We start from the raw sequence: 15,095 nt of genomic DNA on the forward strand, positions 1-15,095 counted from the left end.
ATATGTGGGTGCAGCCAATAAAACAGACAATCCTCTCCAAACAAACCAACAGTGGCTTTACATAATGAACATCTTGAATATTCACACATGAATAAACTGACTAATGGTCAAACTCAACAAATACCATTCAGAACAAATAACCACACCCCAAACAATTTTATAAGACAGCATGGTCACAAAATGGTTGTTCACAGAAATAAACCAACAGCAACAACACACAGAACCACCTGAACATGACCAAGAGGTGATTTTATACATTGCCTGCATGTCCTCCACTAATAAGGTTGCCCAGGGAAACACTAACCAAAACGATGGTTCCTAGCCTGTCACAATATTCTTCATTTACAAGATTGTAACTGATTGGGGAAAAGGGGATACCTAGTCAGTTGTACAACTGAATGCCTTCAACTGAAAGGTGTCTTCTGTATTTAACCCAACCTCTGAATCAGAGAGGTGTAGGGGGCTGCGTTAATCGATATCCACGTCTTCGGCACTCAGGGGCAGAACAACAGATTTTTACCTTGTCAGCTTGGGGATTCGGTCCAGCAACCTTTTTGTTACTGGCTCAACATTCTAACCACTAGGCTACCTGCCGCCCCTCGATTGAGGTTTACGTGAGGCCCATCTACTGTGGGACTCAAGTTAAAGAGCAGAGATGCAGAGATGCAGATCAGTTTAAGTCTTTATAGATGTAATGGAGATGCATGGCAGGGAATGATTGACAGTTGTTTACATGGGGCTTGTCCCAAGTTGAGACGTGGTTGGCTTTGTATGGAGTATGGTTGATCTAAAAGGAGACAAATGTGCAAATAACATGCAATTACAGCAATGAACCTACATTAATTGGCTGTTAATGGCAATAATTAATGACAATGGCCACAGGTAGCCTAGTGGTTAGAGCGTTGTACTAGTTACCGAAAGGTTGCAAGATCGAATCCCCGAGCTGACAAGGTAAAAATATTTCATTCTGCCCCTGAACAAGGCAGTTAACCCACTGTTCCTAGGCCGTCATTGAAAATAAGAATTTGTTCATAACTGACTTGCCTAGTTAAATAAAGGTAAAATAAAAAAAATGTTGTGCATAAATATAGCAGCAGTTAACAATGAATTGCCAGAAAGAGGGTGCAATAGCATGCGGCATGGTAGGCCGGATCTATACTATAGCAGGCTAATTTGGCAATGGCTACATGCATGGCAAACAAATAAATATAAAGCTAACAAAAGTAACAAGCATAGCCTTAAAGCATTCCTAGTTTGCATAAGCCAATGCATCAAAAGGGCAACACTTATTAACATTTGGCCATGGACACTACAAGTACCAAATAGAACAACTCATTAGACTCAAAATGGCTGTTTGACTGAGCCGTTAACATTTCGCAGACAATATCAACTACACAAAACAAACAATGGTGAGAGAGTCCTCTTTAATAAGATAAAAAGCTTGTTCTCAATTTTCAATGTCGCATACTGGTGGTTGTTGTTTGTCGTGCCCAACTACTCAGTTCGAGGAGGCACCCTCAAACCTGCCTGTATAAATACCCTGCCATAGAGTTATATATAGGGCACCCCTGCCAGGCGTGCCCTCCATCCTCCCGTGACCATAGACATTGTTAGAGGGCACACCAGCCACAGTGATGTTGAAGGTACAACTTCCACATCACCGAGCAGGAAATTCTGTACAATGATTAAAAACCAACTGGCAGTTCCTTTTGGCTTTACTAGTATGAATCAACAATCATCAGACAACCATTAATAAAAACCCAGATAGTGGCTTGCTCTACTCAGACAATCATATAAACCTAGGAGTCCTAAATGCACTGAGAAGGATGGTCCTCCCCTTCCTCCTCTGGGGAGCTCAGAACTGTTGACCCAACTCAATAGGTGGCCTGTCATGAACCTGTGTGTCTTATGTTCTGGTTGAGGTGTTCCCCTGATTAAACAGTAACTGCCATTGTCTGTTAGTTGTGCCATTTTAGCGAACCCTAGTCAGCAGGTGCTATTGCAATTTACTACAGTCATGTCTGAAAAACCACGACAGTAAATAGTACAGTATACTACTCATGTTCGCAAAAGATCTACAGTGATTACTACAGTATACTAATCAAAAACACAACAGTGAATACTATAGTATATTACAGTCATCTGCATAATCACTACAGTCAATACTACAGTAAAGTCTGTAATAACACTACAGTGAATACTGTAGTGTATACATTCATTTTAGATCATATACAGTATAATATAGTATTTCATGTGGGTTAGCTTTAAATGTAACATGTTTTATGTTTGAACCAGGACCACAATGGAATAAATGTTTTACTTTGTTGTTCTTGAAAAATGTCTAAATGCATTGTATCCACATTTGTGGTTGTGTTGTATTTTTAAATCGTCAAATAAAAATCAATCAGGGGATACTATAGTGTGGAGTGTAATATTCCACAATATACTACAACATTCCATAGCCCTCAAACTCAACTCAGGTTCCACTGCTTTTTTGCATTGTTCCCCTGTAATCAGGGACTGATTAAGACCTGGTGGTTGCAATTCATTATCAGGTAAAACAGAAAACCAGCAGGCTCCAAACCTCGTAGGGTAAGAGTTGAATACCCCTGTTCTATAGTAAGAGCTACACGATATAGGGGAAACCTCAGAGGAAATCCTTGGCACGAGCTCCCCATATCAAAACAGCATTTACAAAGCTAGCAGCTAGCAGTCCAATCGATCGAAAAGTTATAAAGTAAGCACTATATTATTGAGGGATAGTGTGCAGTATACTACAAAATACACAAAAGTATGTGGACACCCCTTCAATTTAGTGGATTTGGCTATTTCAGCCATACCCGTTGCTGACAGATATATAAAATCGAACACACAGCCATCCATAGACAAACATTGGCAGTAGAATGGCCTTAACGAAGGGCTCAGTGAGTTTCAAAGTGGCACCGTCATAGCATGCCATCTTTCCAACAACAAGTTCGTCAAATTTCTGCCCTGCTAGAGCTGCCCCGGTCAAATGTAAGTGCTGTTGTTGTGAAGTGGAAACGTCTAGGAGCAACAACGGCTCTGCCGCGAAGTGATAGGCCACACAAGCTCACAGAACGGGACAGCAGAGTGCTGAAGCACGTAGCGTGTAAAAATAATCTGTCCTCGTTTGCAACACTCACTACCGAGTTCAAAACTGCCTCTGGAAGCAACGTCAGAATAAGATCTGTTTGTTGGGAGCTTCATGAAATGGGTTTCCATGGCCGAGCAGCCGCACACGAGCCTAAGATCACTATGCCTGATGTCAAGTTTCGGCTAGAGTGGTGTAAAGCTTGCTGCCATTGGACTCTGGAGCAATGGAAACATGTTCTCTGGAGTGATGAATCACGCTTCACAATTTGGCAGTCCGACGAACAAATCTGTGTTTGGCAGATGCCAGAAGAACACCGCCTGCCCCAATGCATAGTGCCAACTGTAAAGTTTGTTGGAGGAGGAATAATTGTCTGGGGCTGTTTCTCATGGTTCGGGCTAGGCCCTGACCTCAACACCATCGAACATCTTTGGAATGAATTGGAACGCCGACTGCAATCCAGGCCTAATCGCCCAACATCAGTGCACAACCTCACTAATGCTCTTGCGGCTGAATAGAAGCAAGTCCCCGCAGCAATATTCCAAAATCTAGTGGAAAGCCTTCCCAGAAGAGTGGAGGCTGTTATAGCTGCAAAGGGGGGACCAACTCCATATTAATGCCAATTATTTTGGAATGAGATATTCGACGAGCAGGTCTCCACATACTATTGGTATATAGTGTATTATATTAAGCAGTACACGATCGAGGGATACTACAGTGCGTAGTATAGAATTCTACAGTATATTACAGAATTCTATAGTAAGCACTAAACAATTGAGGGATACTATAGTCTGTAGTATAGTATTTGCCATTATACTACAAAATGTTAAAGTAAGCACTACATGAGCAAAGGATACTACAGTGTGTAATATAGTATTCACAGTATGCTACAACATTCTAAAGTAAGTACTACACATGTTCAAGGGTTAGTACCGTGTGTTGTATAGTATTCTACAGTACACTACAAAAGTCTATAGTAAGCACTATACGGTCAAGGGATACTACAGTGTAGAATATAGGATTCTACAATGTACCACAGTTTACTACAGAATTCTATAGTAAGTACTATAGTATTCTATAGTAAACTGTAGCATTTGTTTTATGTGGGGAGCATAATCTGCAGGCAGTTGCAAATGAATGTAGTCAATGCACTAAAAACACTCAGACACATTCTGTGGAGAGGATGTTGAGGTCTTCCATATATTAAGGACTAATGTTGTGGCCTGTAAGCACCAGTAAGGAAATGCACCAGTAAGGAAATGTTCTGTGTGACTTCAGGCCATAGAACCGGATAGTAGAGGTAAAGGCATGTGTAGGCCACAGCACATTCTAGCCCTGGGTGTAGTACTTTAATTTAGTATGCTGCTTTAGCAATGACAAATGTATTTCATTTTATGCCAACTTGTGACATGATTCAGATTGATAAGACATTATTATGTAAGGTTGATTCATTTGGCACAAGTTGAAATCTACCTCGAAGAGACGATTGAGGGATGATCTATAGATCAAATCAAATCAAATGTATTTATATAGCCCTTCGTACATCAGCTGATATCTCAAAGTGCTGTACAGAATCCCAGCCTAAAACCTCAAACAGCAAGCAATGCAGGTGTTGAAGCACGTATAGATCTGTACGTTCTCTATAGTCGGCTATAATGAACTCAGTGACTGGGGAATATGGAATACCAAACACCACATAAGGCTGTGCATAATTAGTGTCACAGCAATTTAGCTAAACCTTTTGTATTGCAACCTACAATACGTTCCACGATGAGACGATGACCCAAAGATGTGTCTGAGTCAATCACAAGTGCATTTGCAGGTTTTGATTGGTTATGAAAGAGCCTGGTCATAACTTTGCATATAGCCATTTCTTTCCCTAAATGGTAATTTGTTAGAGCATTGTAGTGTATGGAACTCATTATAGAATAGAGTGACCCCTCATTTAGTATGACTGTCAATTAAAGTGGGTCTGTAAAACTTTATTCACGTTTTTTACGGATCTCTTCATCATGGACGAAAGCATCTTTGTGTGGTTATGATTTTATGTGAGCACTGCACTGACAATCGCAGGTTGGGAACTTGGTATATATTCTGTTGTCTTGTTGTTTTACACCAAAGGAGAAATGTGAACACAATCCTCATGTAGATTGGTGGAGGCTGGTTAAAGAGGCAATAGGACACGTGTTTGTCTAACTTCACATGTTGTACATTACGAGTAAACAGTGGTCGTTGAAGTTGACTGCATCAGACAGTTCCACTTATGTTTCTCCGTGTGTCTCTCTCTGTGTCCTCCATGTGGCTGGGATTCCTGCAGTACTTGGCATGTTTTGTTCCCCTCTTTGTAACTCAATGTAGAGACTAGGTGTCATTTGTCCCCTGTCCCCTTAGGGCAGAGCACTCTTACTCTGACAGATTTCCCACAACTGTAAATTGGACAACTCAGCCCCAAGAGATTTCCATCGGCTTCTTTCTCCTTTGTGTGAATTATTTATTTACTTGTATCGGTGACGGAGTGCTGGAATGTTTGGTGTGTGTGTAGCTGTTCTCTGATTCTCCAGCCACTCCAGGTTGATCCTCACACTGTAATGACAAGACGTGAGAACTGAAGTACACATTTCATGTTGTGTCATACATGCCACTGTGGCCTTTGAATGATTTAAAATGTCTCAGGAGGAAACTACAGCTCACCCTGCCAGCCGATTCCACCACAGGAAGGAGGTTCAGTTAGACACAGAAGTCCATCCTAGAGACCAGATAGACTCTATTTCTGATAGTTTCATGTTGCAAAAGCTGCCTTTTGGGAATAGTTTCTGCTTTGGAGACAGTGTCCTCTATGACTCTGACAGTGTGTTCCGCTTGGCTTTACAAATAAAGCAGAGACACATTGTCAGGGAGACTTATAGATTGCAGGTCAGCTGAATGTTCACTCCTTCCTGGAGTGGCTGGCAGCCATGTGAGGTATTGATCGCAAACCTCTTTCTCAGAGACCATTATGCTCTATCACTTCATACAGCTACAGTAAGCGGCTGGTGGGTGGCAGTCGCTATTGTGTACTTTCCCAAACTCCATACTCAGTAGAACTTGAAATCAAAGTTTATTTGTGGCGTACACAGTTTAGCAGATGTTAAGGCGGGTGCAGCGAAATGCTTATATACTGTACTTCATAGCTTATACAGACCACATTCATAGAATTATAAGGCCATTTATCTTTAATTGAAAGGTCATATATCAACACAATTTAGCTGTTGAGATCTACTGCAGCATAATACACATGGGATAGGAATGTGAGTCAAGAGGATAAGTGGTGTTCAAACTCATTCATTTAGCTGTAATTAGAAGACTATTGACAATTGCCTCACCCACTGTACATCCCGTTCCCACTCAGTAGCTCGGTGCAGCAGGGTGCACAGTGCTCTGCACCGCTAGCGCACTGATGGCTGTCTTTATATTTGGGTACGACCCTCAAAGACATAGCTGCGACCCCGGACACTTTGGCGCCCCACTCATGATGGTCCTCTTTATGTTTGGGTGCCAACCTCTGAGCCGATGACACCCCATTAGAAGGACCTCCTTTATGTGAACACAGAACCTTGAAGAGAGAAACTCCTCTGGCATGTTGTTGATTGCAAGAACTCACTTGTTCTGTCTCAGTCTGTGAGCTCTTTATGTCCATAGATCAGCCACGGGAAACTGGCCCGTCTTTTGTAGGCCCAGGATATTTTACTGTTGAGGGTTAGCATGATAAAATATACAATGTGCAATTTGGACATTTCTTTGTGCATCGGCAGTTTTTTCTTGTTATGTCAGTCACTGGCAGTCACTAAATTAGACCATTTCAGCTAACATTTTTTAGAATCGGCCAGCTATCTAAACTTGTAGTAATCATGGTCGAACACGATTTTGCTTAGGGCCCCCAAGAATGTATTTGATTGTTGAACACATTGTACAGTAGGACTGGGACGATACCAATATCGCATAATTCTTTTCCATGGCAAAATTAATGCAAAATTAAAACATGACTCTTTGGTCTTTTAAAAACATGCTTTATGTAAAAAATATTGTGTGCTACGGCTTTGAAAATAAATCAATGTCTCTGGATGACAACATAATGAAGTTTGTTTCCAACATTAAGCTGTGTTCCTAAAGAAGTTAAATCGACCTTCGTGTTTTGTTTCTTTGCCATGATAGTAACGAACTAACGAGTATCGCAATACTGGTATCATCCCTGTACAGTATCTTCTGCTTTATAGCATCCTGCTACATAGCCTACATCTAATCAAGATACTCTACATGGTGGTCATGATGGATACCCCACTCAATAGATCTGGACTCACATGTGTCCTGGAGTGGAAAAAAACGATCTCAAAGGAGAGAGAGTTAGTGTTGTAATTCTCAGCTTCCACCACCAACTCCACCACCTTACCTAACACCTGACTGCCCTGCAGCCGCATTCCCACTCTTGTACTGGGGGAAAAGCTGTGAAAATGAAGACATTTCTTCTTATTTCACACTCAGCGCTTGATCGCTGGCATCTTGTTATGTCCCATTTGCTTCCCTCCACTGGCTCATATGAAAGCAGGGCAGCAAAGCTGTGACAGGACTTACAGGGGCCCTCCATCAAAACACATTTGTTTGGTTCTTTTTAGCCTGGCCATACCCCACCTCCCTTCCCCTTTCTCCCTTCTCCTAGTCTATCTCTCATTAGTGGCTACCCCCCCACTCTCAACCCCAGTTCACTTTATTTAAGTTTGATGGGCTGATGCTTGAGACTAAGAACAAGAGGACGTCACACTCTGTCTTTTCCTGTTTAATCGGTCCACGACCTCTGTCTGAAAAGAGCGTCAATCTATGAAGGGAGGTGGAAAGGTCAATGGCTGCCCGTGACCCTGGATGGCTGTGTCCATTTGGATGGGTGGAGAAATGGGCCAACCAACAGATTTATCCCAGGAGATCTCTACCCCATCAATCAACAGTAACATTCATACACTTGTTAATATTAACATTCTAACACTTATTCATGTGTTGCTTTAATTGCACATTAATGGACCATATCTATTGCATTCTATGAATTATAAAGGATTTGTAGATGCGTGTCCTCAAAATGAAGACATATAGCTACCATCTGGTTGAATCCCATCCAAGGACTCTTTAATCATTGTCTATAAACACAATCTTAATTGTTTTGAGTTTAGTGCCAATCTTACAAGTTTTAATCATACTTGTCTCCTTCAAATCCCTCCAGTTACTAACATCTAACAACTGTTATTAATGAACTGTACATATTTGGCATGATGTCTGTCTGTAGAGAATAATTGGGACACGGGAATAAAGCAGAAAAGCTCTAATTAGTCTGAGTGTTTGATAGAACGTGGGTCTTAAACATGAGGGCTGACTGTCTCCTCCTCACCCGTCAAACCTCTGTCAAAATCCTTGTTAAGTGGGCACTAATTTGTGAAATTATATCAGCTGTGAAGTGGAGAGTGAAGAGGGGGTGAGAGAGTTAGGGTTGAGGCAGCACGGGTGCGGCTGACTGGTGTGAAAAGACATTGGGTTAAGAAAGGGCTTTCCTCAGATGAACTGTTGAGGTCAAGGTCACGGTGGTTGGAGTCCTTGGAGTAACAGCAGATGTTGCATATAGACGCACTACTAGTAAAATAAACTCAGCAAAAAAAGAAATGTTCTCTCACTGTCAACTGCATTAAATTTCAATGTGTAAATATGTATATGAACATAACAAGATTCAACAACTGAGACATAAACTGAACAAGTTCCACAGACACGTGTCTAACATAAATTGAATAATGTGTCCCTGAACAAAGGGGGGGGATCAAAATCAAAAGTAACAGTCAGTCTCTGGTGTGGCCACCAGCTGCATTAAGTACTGCAGTTCATCTCCTTCTCATGGACTGCACCAGATTTTCCAGTTCTTGCTGTGAGATGTTACCCCACTTTTCCACCAAGGCACCTGCAAGTTCCCGAACATTTCTGGGGGGAATGGCCCTTGCCCTCACCCTCCGATCCAACAGGTCTCAGACGTGCTTAATGGGATTGAGATCCTGGCTCTTCGCTGGCCATGGCAGAACACTGACATTCCTGTCTTGCAGGAAATCACGCACAGAACGAGCACTATGGCTGGTGGCATTGTCATGCTGGAAGGTCATGTCAGGATGAGCCTGCAGGAAGGGTACCACATGGGGGGGGTGTCTTCCCTGTAACGCACAACGTTGAGATTGCCTGCAATGACAACAAGCTCAGTCCGATGAAGCTGTGACACACCGCCCCAGACCATGACGGACCCTCCACCTCCAAATCGATCCCGCTCCAGAGTACAGGCCTCAGTGTAATGCTCATTCCTTCGATGATAAACGCAAATCCGACCATCACCCCTGCTGAGACAAAACCGTGACTCATCAGTGAAGAGCACTTTTTGCCAGTCCTGTCTGGTCCAGCGACGGTGGATTTATGCCCATAGGCGACGTTGTTGCCGGTGATGTCTGATGAGGACCTGCCTTACAACAGGCCTACAAGACCTCAGTCCAGCCTCTCTCAGCCTATTGCGGACAGTCTGAGACTGATGAAGGGATTGTGCATTCCTGGTGTAACTCGGGCAGTTGTTGTTTCCATCCAGTAACAGTCCCGCAGTTGTGATGTTCGGATTTACGGATCCTGTGCGGGTGTTGTTAGACGTGGTCTGCCACTGTGAGGATGATCACCTGTCCGTCCTGTCTCCCTGTCTCACAGTACGAATATTGCAATTTATTGCCCTGTCCACATCTGCAGTCCGCATGCTTCCTTGCAGCATGCTTAAGGCACGTTCACGCAGATGAGCAGGAACCCTGGGAATATTTCTTTTTGTGTTTTTCAGAGTCAGTAGAAAGGCCTCTTTAGTGTCCTAAGTTTTCATAACTGTGACTTAATTGCCTACCATCTGTAAGCTGTTAGTGTCTTAACGACCGTTCCATGGGGGCATGTTCATGAATTGTTTATGGTTCATTGAACAAGCATGGGAAACAGTGTTTAAACCCTTTACAATGAAGATATGTGAAGTTATTTTGATTTTTACAAATTATCTTTGAAAGACAGGGTCCTGAAAAAGGGACATTTCTTTTTTGGCTGAGTTTATGTTGTCTAGGTGTGTGTGTGTGTGTGTGTTGTTGTTTGTGTGTGTGTGTGCTGAAATGAAAAGTATCCCAAACACAGAAACTGAAATCTTCTCTCCCTTTGCAGATAATTACCTGTGTAATGTGATTACCTCAGTTCTGTTTTATTGTGTGACTCAGATTAGGGTTATGTTCATGTCATGCATGTGTTTCATTACAATGACTGACCTGTTTCATTCACAGTGACAGATGTGTTGGTGGTGGACTAATTCAGAGCTTTGCCCATTCTAGTATTCAATAACATGTTGTAACTCAAAAACAGGAAAATTGGGTGCATCACCAATGCCCTGGAGACAATGTTTTTTCCTCATTTATTTTAGACCAGTATTTGTTACCCTTGAAGAGCTTTCGACATCGACGTTATGCAAATAGTTTCTCTTTTTCTATTTGGCCAGAGGACAGAGAGGATCCAGAGAGGAGGCTACACTACAAAGCATTGCTGGCTGTATGAAGAGTAGACTTTAACACCTGTTCTCCTTTACTAGATAAATAATGCATGGTCCTGTCTCAGAGCAGAGCAGAGGGGACAAAACAGGCCAGGTTCACAGGGAGCCAAGTGGGGTCTCTAGTGGGCACAGACAGATGCCAACCCCCCTAACTCTGTGCGAGCATTACAATGCCAGAGAGCAAATTATACCCTGCCCATATTATACCCTCCCAAACTCCTGCTGTTTAATTTCAGCCCTGACTGGGAGCACTGCCGCTGGGAATGGCCCTGTCTTTATCTGTGGAGTATGGTTAGGTGGTAGTGTAGCCATGATGCTGAGTACACAATTGCCCTTGGGTTATGTGAGGTACTGTATTGGTAAAGAATTGGAGGTATTAACATGTTACTAAACCAAAATATATACGTTCAACACAAGGACAGAATAACCCTTTACCTCTGTGTCCTTCTTCCACAGTGGGAGGAGGTAAGTGGATACGATGAGAACATGAACACCATCCGCACCTACCAGGTGTGCAACGTGTTCGACAACAACCAGAACAACTGGGTCCGCACCAAGTACATCCGGCGCCGGGGTGCACAGCGGATCCACGTGGAGATGAAGTTCTCCGTGCGAGACTGCAGCTCCATCCCCAACGTGCCCGGCTCCTGTAAAGAGACTTTTAACCTGTACTACTATGAGTCAGACTCGGACACGGCCAACAAGGTGTCCCCGCCATGGATGGAGAACCCTTGGATCAAGGTGGACACCATCGCGGCCGATGAGAGCTTCTCCCAGGTCGACCTTGGCGGCCGGGTGATGAAGATCAACACAGAGGTGCGGAGCTTCGGCCCCGTGTCCAAACATGGATTCTACCTGGCCTTCCAGGACTACGGCGGCTGCATGTCCCTCATCGCCGTGCGTGTCTTCTACAGGAAGTGTCCCCGCGTCATCCAGAATGGAGCTGTGTTTCAGGAGACCCTGTCTGGGGCAGAGAGCACCTCTCTGGTGGCAGCACGGGGTGTGTGCATCTCCAACGGGGAGGAGGTGGACGTGCCCATCAAACTGTACTGCAACGGGGACGGGGAGTGGATGGTGCCCATCGGGCGCTGCATGTGCAAGGCTGGCCACGAGGCTGTGGAGAATGGGACTGTGTGTAGAGGTAAGGGCCACTCTCATCCCTCTCTCTTCAACTCTGTTATCCAGAGGACACAGTAACCTTACAGAGCCAGTCAGCTGTATATTCATAACAGAGTAATCCAGATAGCAGAGCATACCCACAGTACTTAATACTGTCCCTGTCTGCATACTGCACTTCATGCTGCTCTAGGGATCAGGTTATGCCCTATGAACAGACAGTCTACGCTTGTAAAATACGCCCATGTATTGAATAAGTAAACAGGAGGGTGGGATGATCACACATCACAGTGGATAGTATACGTTGGCTCTACGGTCTCATTTTCATATGAATGATCACTCCTAAGCTTTTCCAATAATAAACTGGTGAATGTTACTTCACATATGTAACAGATGTGCTGCAGGTTGTACAGTATATATGGCAGAATATGTCTTTTTTTGTTGAAGTGGGCGAACATAGAACATGCCTGGTTCATTTCTAAAGCACTCTAAAGGAAGAGGACTGTCAGATCAGAGGTGTTTGGACTCCAGTCACATAGGTCTGTCATAGCCTGGAGTTATTTATTACTTTTAATACTCTACACGGTGTAATGGATGTAATCTTACACTTCCATTCAAATCCACATAGAAAGGAAACAATTTCCCTGACTGGGAGAATTCTATTAAATGCATGACTTTACCTCAAGGGAAGCTGTAATGCTAATGCGTGTAGGATGTGTGAATATGTTACATTTGATCATTTTGTCATAGCTCTTCTCATTCCATATTCCAGCTCTGGTGGAAAAGGCTGTAAAGAGGTTCATATTTCAGTTTCTCACAGTGAAGGCTGAAGTTGATTTGATTTTAAGCCCATGATAGCTTTTCTAATGAAAACACAAACAGCCAAAATAAGATCAAAGCTGAGTAGGAGCATCAGATCTATTGTTGTAGGTGCATTGCGGTGTTGAGTCAGTTAGCTACCACACACACCTACTGGGTACACCACAATGTACAGAGAAGACTTGCACCAAACGCCTACCACCCATCATTCTTATCTTCGACTGGAATCCCTCGTGGTCCAGATCGATTTACCATTTCAGAACATCAGTGTGCTCAGCCTCACCTGTGCTGCTACTCCCTTTTGTTGTGCAACAGGTGATATTGGCTGGACGTGGTCAGAGAGCCTGATGGCTGACAGCAAAACAGGGCAGTTGCAGCCTGCAGACAAGGCCCACGCTGACATAGCCAGGCAGCCAGCCGGCAGGCACAATAAACCGCCTACCTGTGTTCCAGCCGCCTGTGTACTGCTGCCTCTGTCATAAGCCTGCCTGTAATTACCCCACAGCCCCCAGCAGCTCTGGCGCTGGTTCTGCAGAGAGGAGGGATAGTGATGGGCGCTGTTGCTCTTCGCCTTGCTCCTCAAAACAGTACCTCCGCTCAATGACTGCTAATGAGGACAAGCACAGGCCCTCCTTAAGGGATATACACCAATAAGAGGAGCATGGAGGATATCTGCTATAATTTGAAACCCCTGCATAATTAAACAAATCTGGTTGTTTTTTGACCTACATGTAATTCACTGCACTGTCGGATTGAAACGTCCCATGGGCATCCTCAATCACAGTGATTTTGTGTGAAACTGGATTATACAATTCAATTGATGGCCATTCAATTGAAATGAACGTTTTTCAATCAATCACTTCTAGAGGGCTGGGCAGTGTTTCACCTTCGGCACATGTTGGGGTGTAGCGTTTTACCTTCCAGTTCCTTATCACCCTCCTGTTTATTTCTCCAAATTACAGAGGCTAGCCATTCAAGGTCCTCTGCTCTGAAGAAAATGACATCTGTTTGTGATTGAGAGTCCCATAGGGCAGCGCACAATTGGCCCAACGACGTCAAATTTGGCCAGAGTAGGCTGTCATTGTAAATAAGAATTTGTTGTTAACGGACTTGACTAGTTAAATAAAGGTTACATTTTTTTTAAATCATCAGCACTTCTGCTGTACTGAGAGTGGTTTCGTGTCAGCAAGGCCAAGGCTCAAACATACACACCGCTACCCAGTGTGTACAAGCAGATGTTTTTTTCAGTTTTTCTCAGTGTGGCTAGGTCTTCAGCGATAACATAGACACACTCAGTGGACTATTAAAACTTTATGAGCAGGATGCATTATCTTAGAGTGGAGCTGTGGCATGCAGCAAAACACTGGCATAGAGATGGATTTTATAGGCACACAATAGTTATAAGACTCAGTGCAGAAAAGGTGAAATGTGTGTGATACAAAATAAGAAAATTAAATCATTAAAGATGAAATTTGTTATTGCTTGCGGTTGGCCTATTGTATGGTAAGCCTTTTTTATTTGATTTTTGATCGAGGCCTGTCATCGTTTTGTATTTGTGGATTTATCTTTCTCCACATTGAAAGTTGATATCGCCGTGTGAGACTGTGGTAAGTGCCTTTTAACTGCCAGTGGTTGGGTAATGAATTGATTTATGAAAGATGCGCCTTTGCCCGCTCATGTTTGGGTAATGAATTGATTTGTGAAAGATGCCCTCTCAGGGAGTCTTCAGTATCCTCTTTCGGAGAGGATTATGGAACCACAGACAGAAAATAAATAACAGTGAAGATGAAAGAGCAGTCTTGCGCCAATATTATTAATGAGGCAAGTGATGCTTTTTCCAACACATTGGCAACAAGACGTAATTACACATGTATCAATTAAATCCTTGGCACGGCCCTTCGCAAATAATTACACTTTGACATGAAATCTGTCAAAATATTGACAATAGACAGCGCTGTTTCGATTTAAATTGCAGGGCTTTTCTCTGTGATCGTGTTACTAACCAGATGAAGTTACTTCTCATAGTGCCAGGGGCAAATCAGGGTCTCTGAACAGAAAGGGCCCTGAAAGTAGAGATCTGATTACCCTTCGAGCCTGAGGAGATGGTGGACCACAGAGACACACACACATGGGGTCCTGTTCATCCTTGCCGTACCAGTTGAAATAAAAGCACTCTCTCTCTAGAAGGGTACAATGAGAGCCATGTTCAGGGGTGGAAATGCAAACTCCCTAACAATGCCCATGTGTGTTTTGTCTTGTAATCTGATCATCTAACCCCATGCCATTGTGGCTTTAAGGGTCTTGACTGTGGGAGTGTGTCTCATATTATGGAGCAATGATTGTTCGGACAGAGACGCAAAAGTCACATTTACAGTAAAAGTTTGGAACAGCACTAAGTAACCGTACAGTAGTTCTTTAACTAGTCCGTTTGAGGAAGGG

At 43.3% G+C, this 15,095-nt stretch overlaps 1 protein-coding gene across 4 annotated transcripts in view; it reads left to right on the forward strand.

Moving 5' to 3' along the window:
- The window catches only part of LOC115138814 (ephrin type-B receptor 2), a 174,310-nt gene that overhangs the window by 66,123 nt on the left and 93,092 nt on the right, over positions 1-15,095 (forward strand). For all 4 annotated transcript variants that reach the window (XM_029676012.2, XM_029676024.2, XM_029676017.2 and 1 more), the window contains exon 3: positions 11,178-11,862. In XM_029676012.2, coding sequence (XP_029531872.1) covers positions 11,178-11,862 — 685 coding nt within the window. The remainder of the gene's footprint in view (positions 1-11,177; positions 11,863-15,095) is intronic.

Source organism: Oncorhynchus nerka, linkage group LG2 (assembly GCF_034236695.1).
Source record: "Oncorhynchus nerka isolate Pitt River linkage group LG2, Oner_Uvic_2.0, whole genome shotgun sequence".
Lineage (NCBI taxonomy): Eukaryota > Metazoa > Chordata > Actinopteri > Salmoniformes > Salmonidae > Oncorhynchus > Oncorhynchus nerka.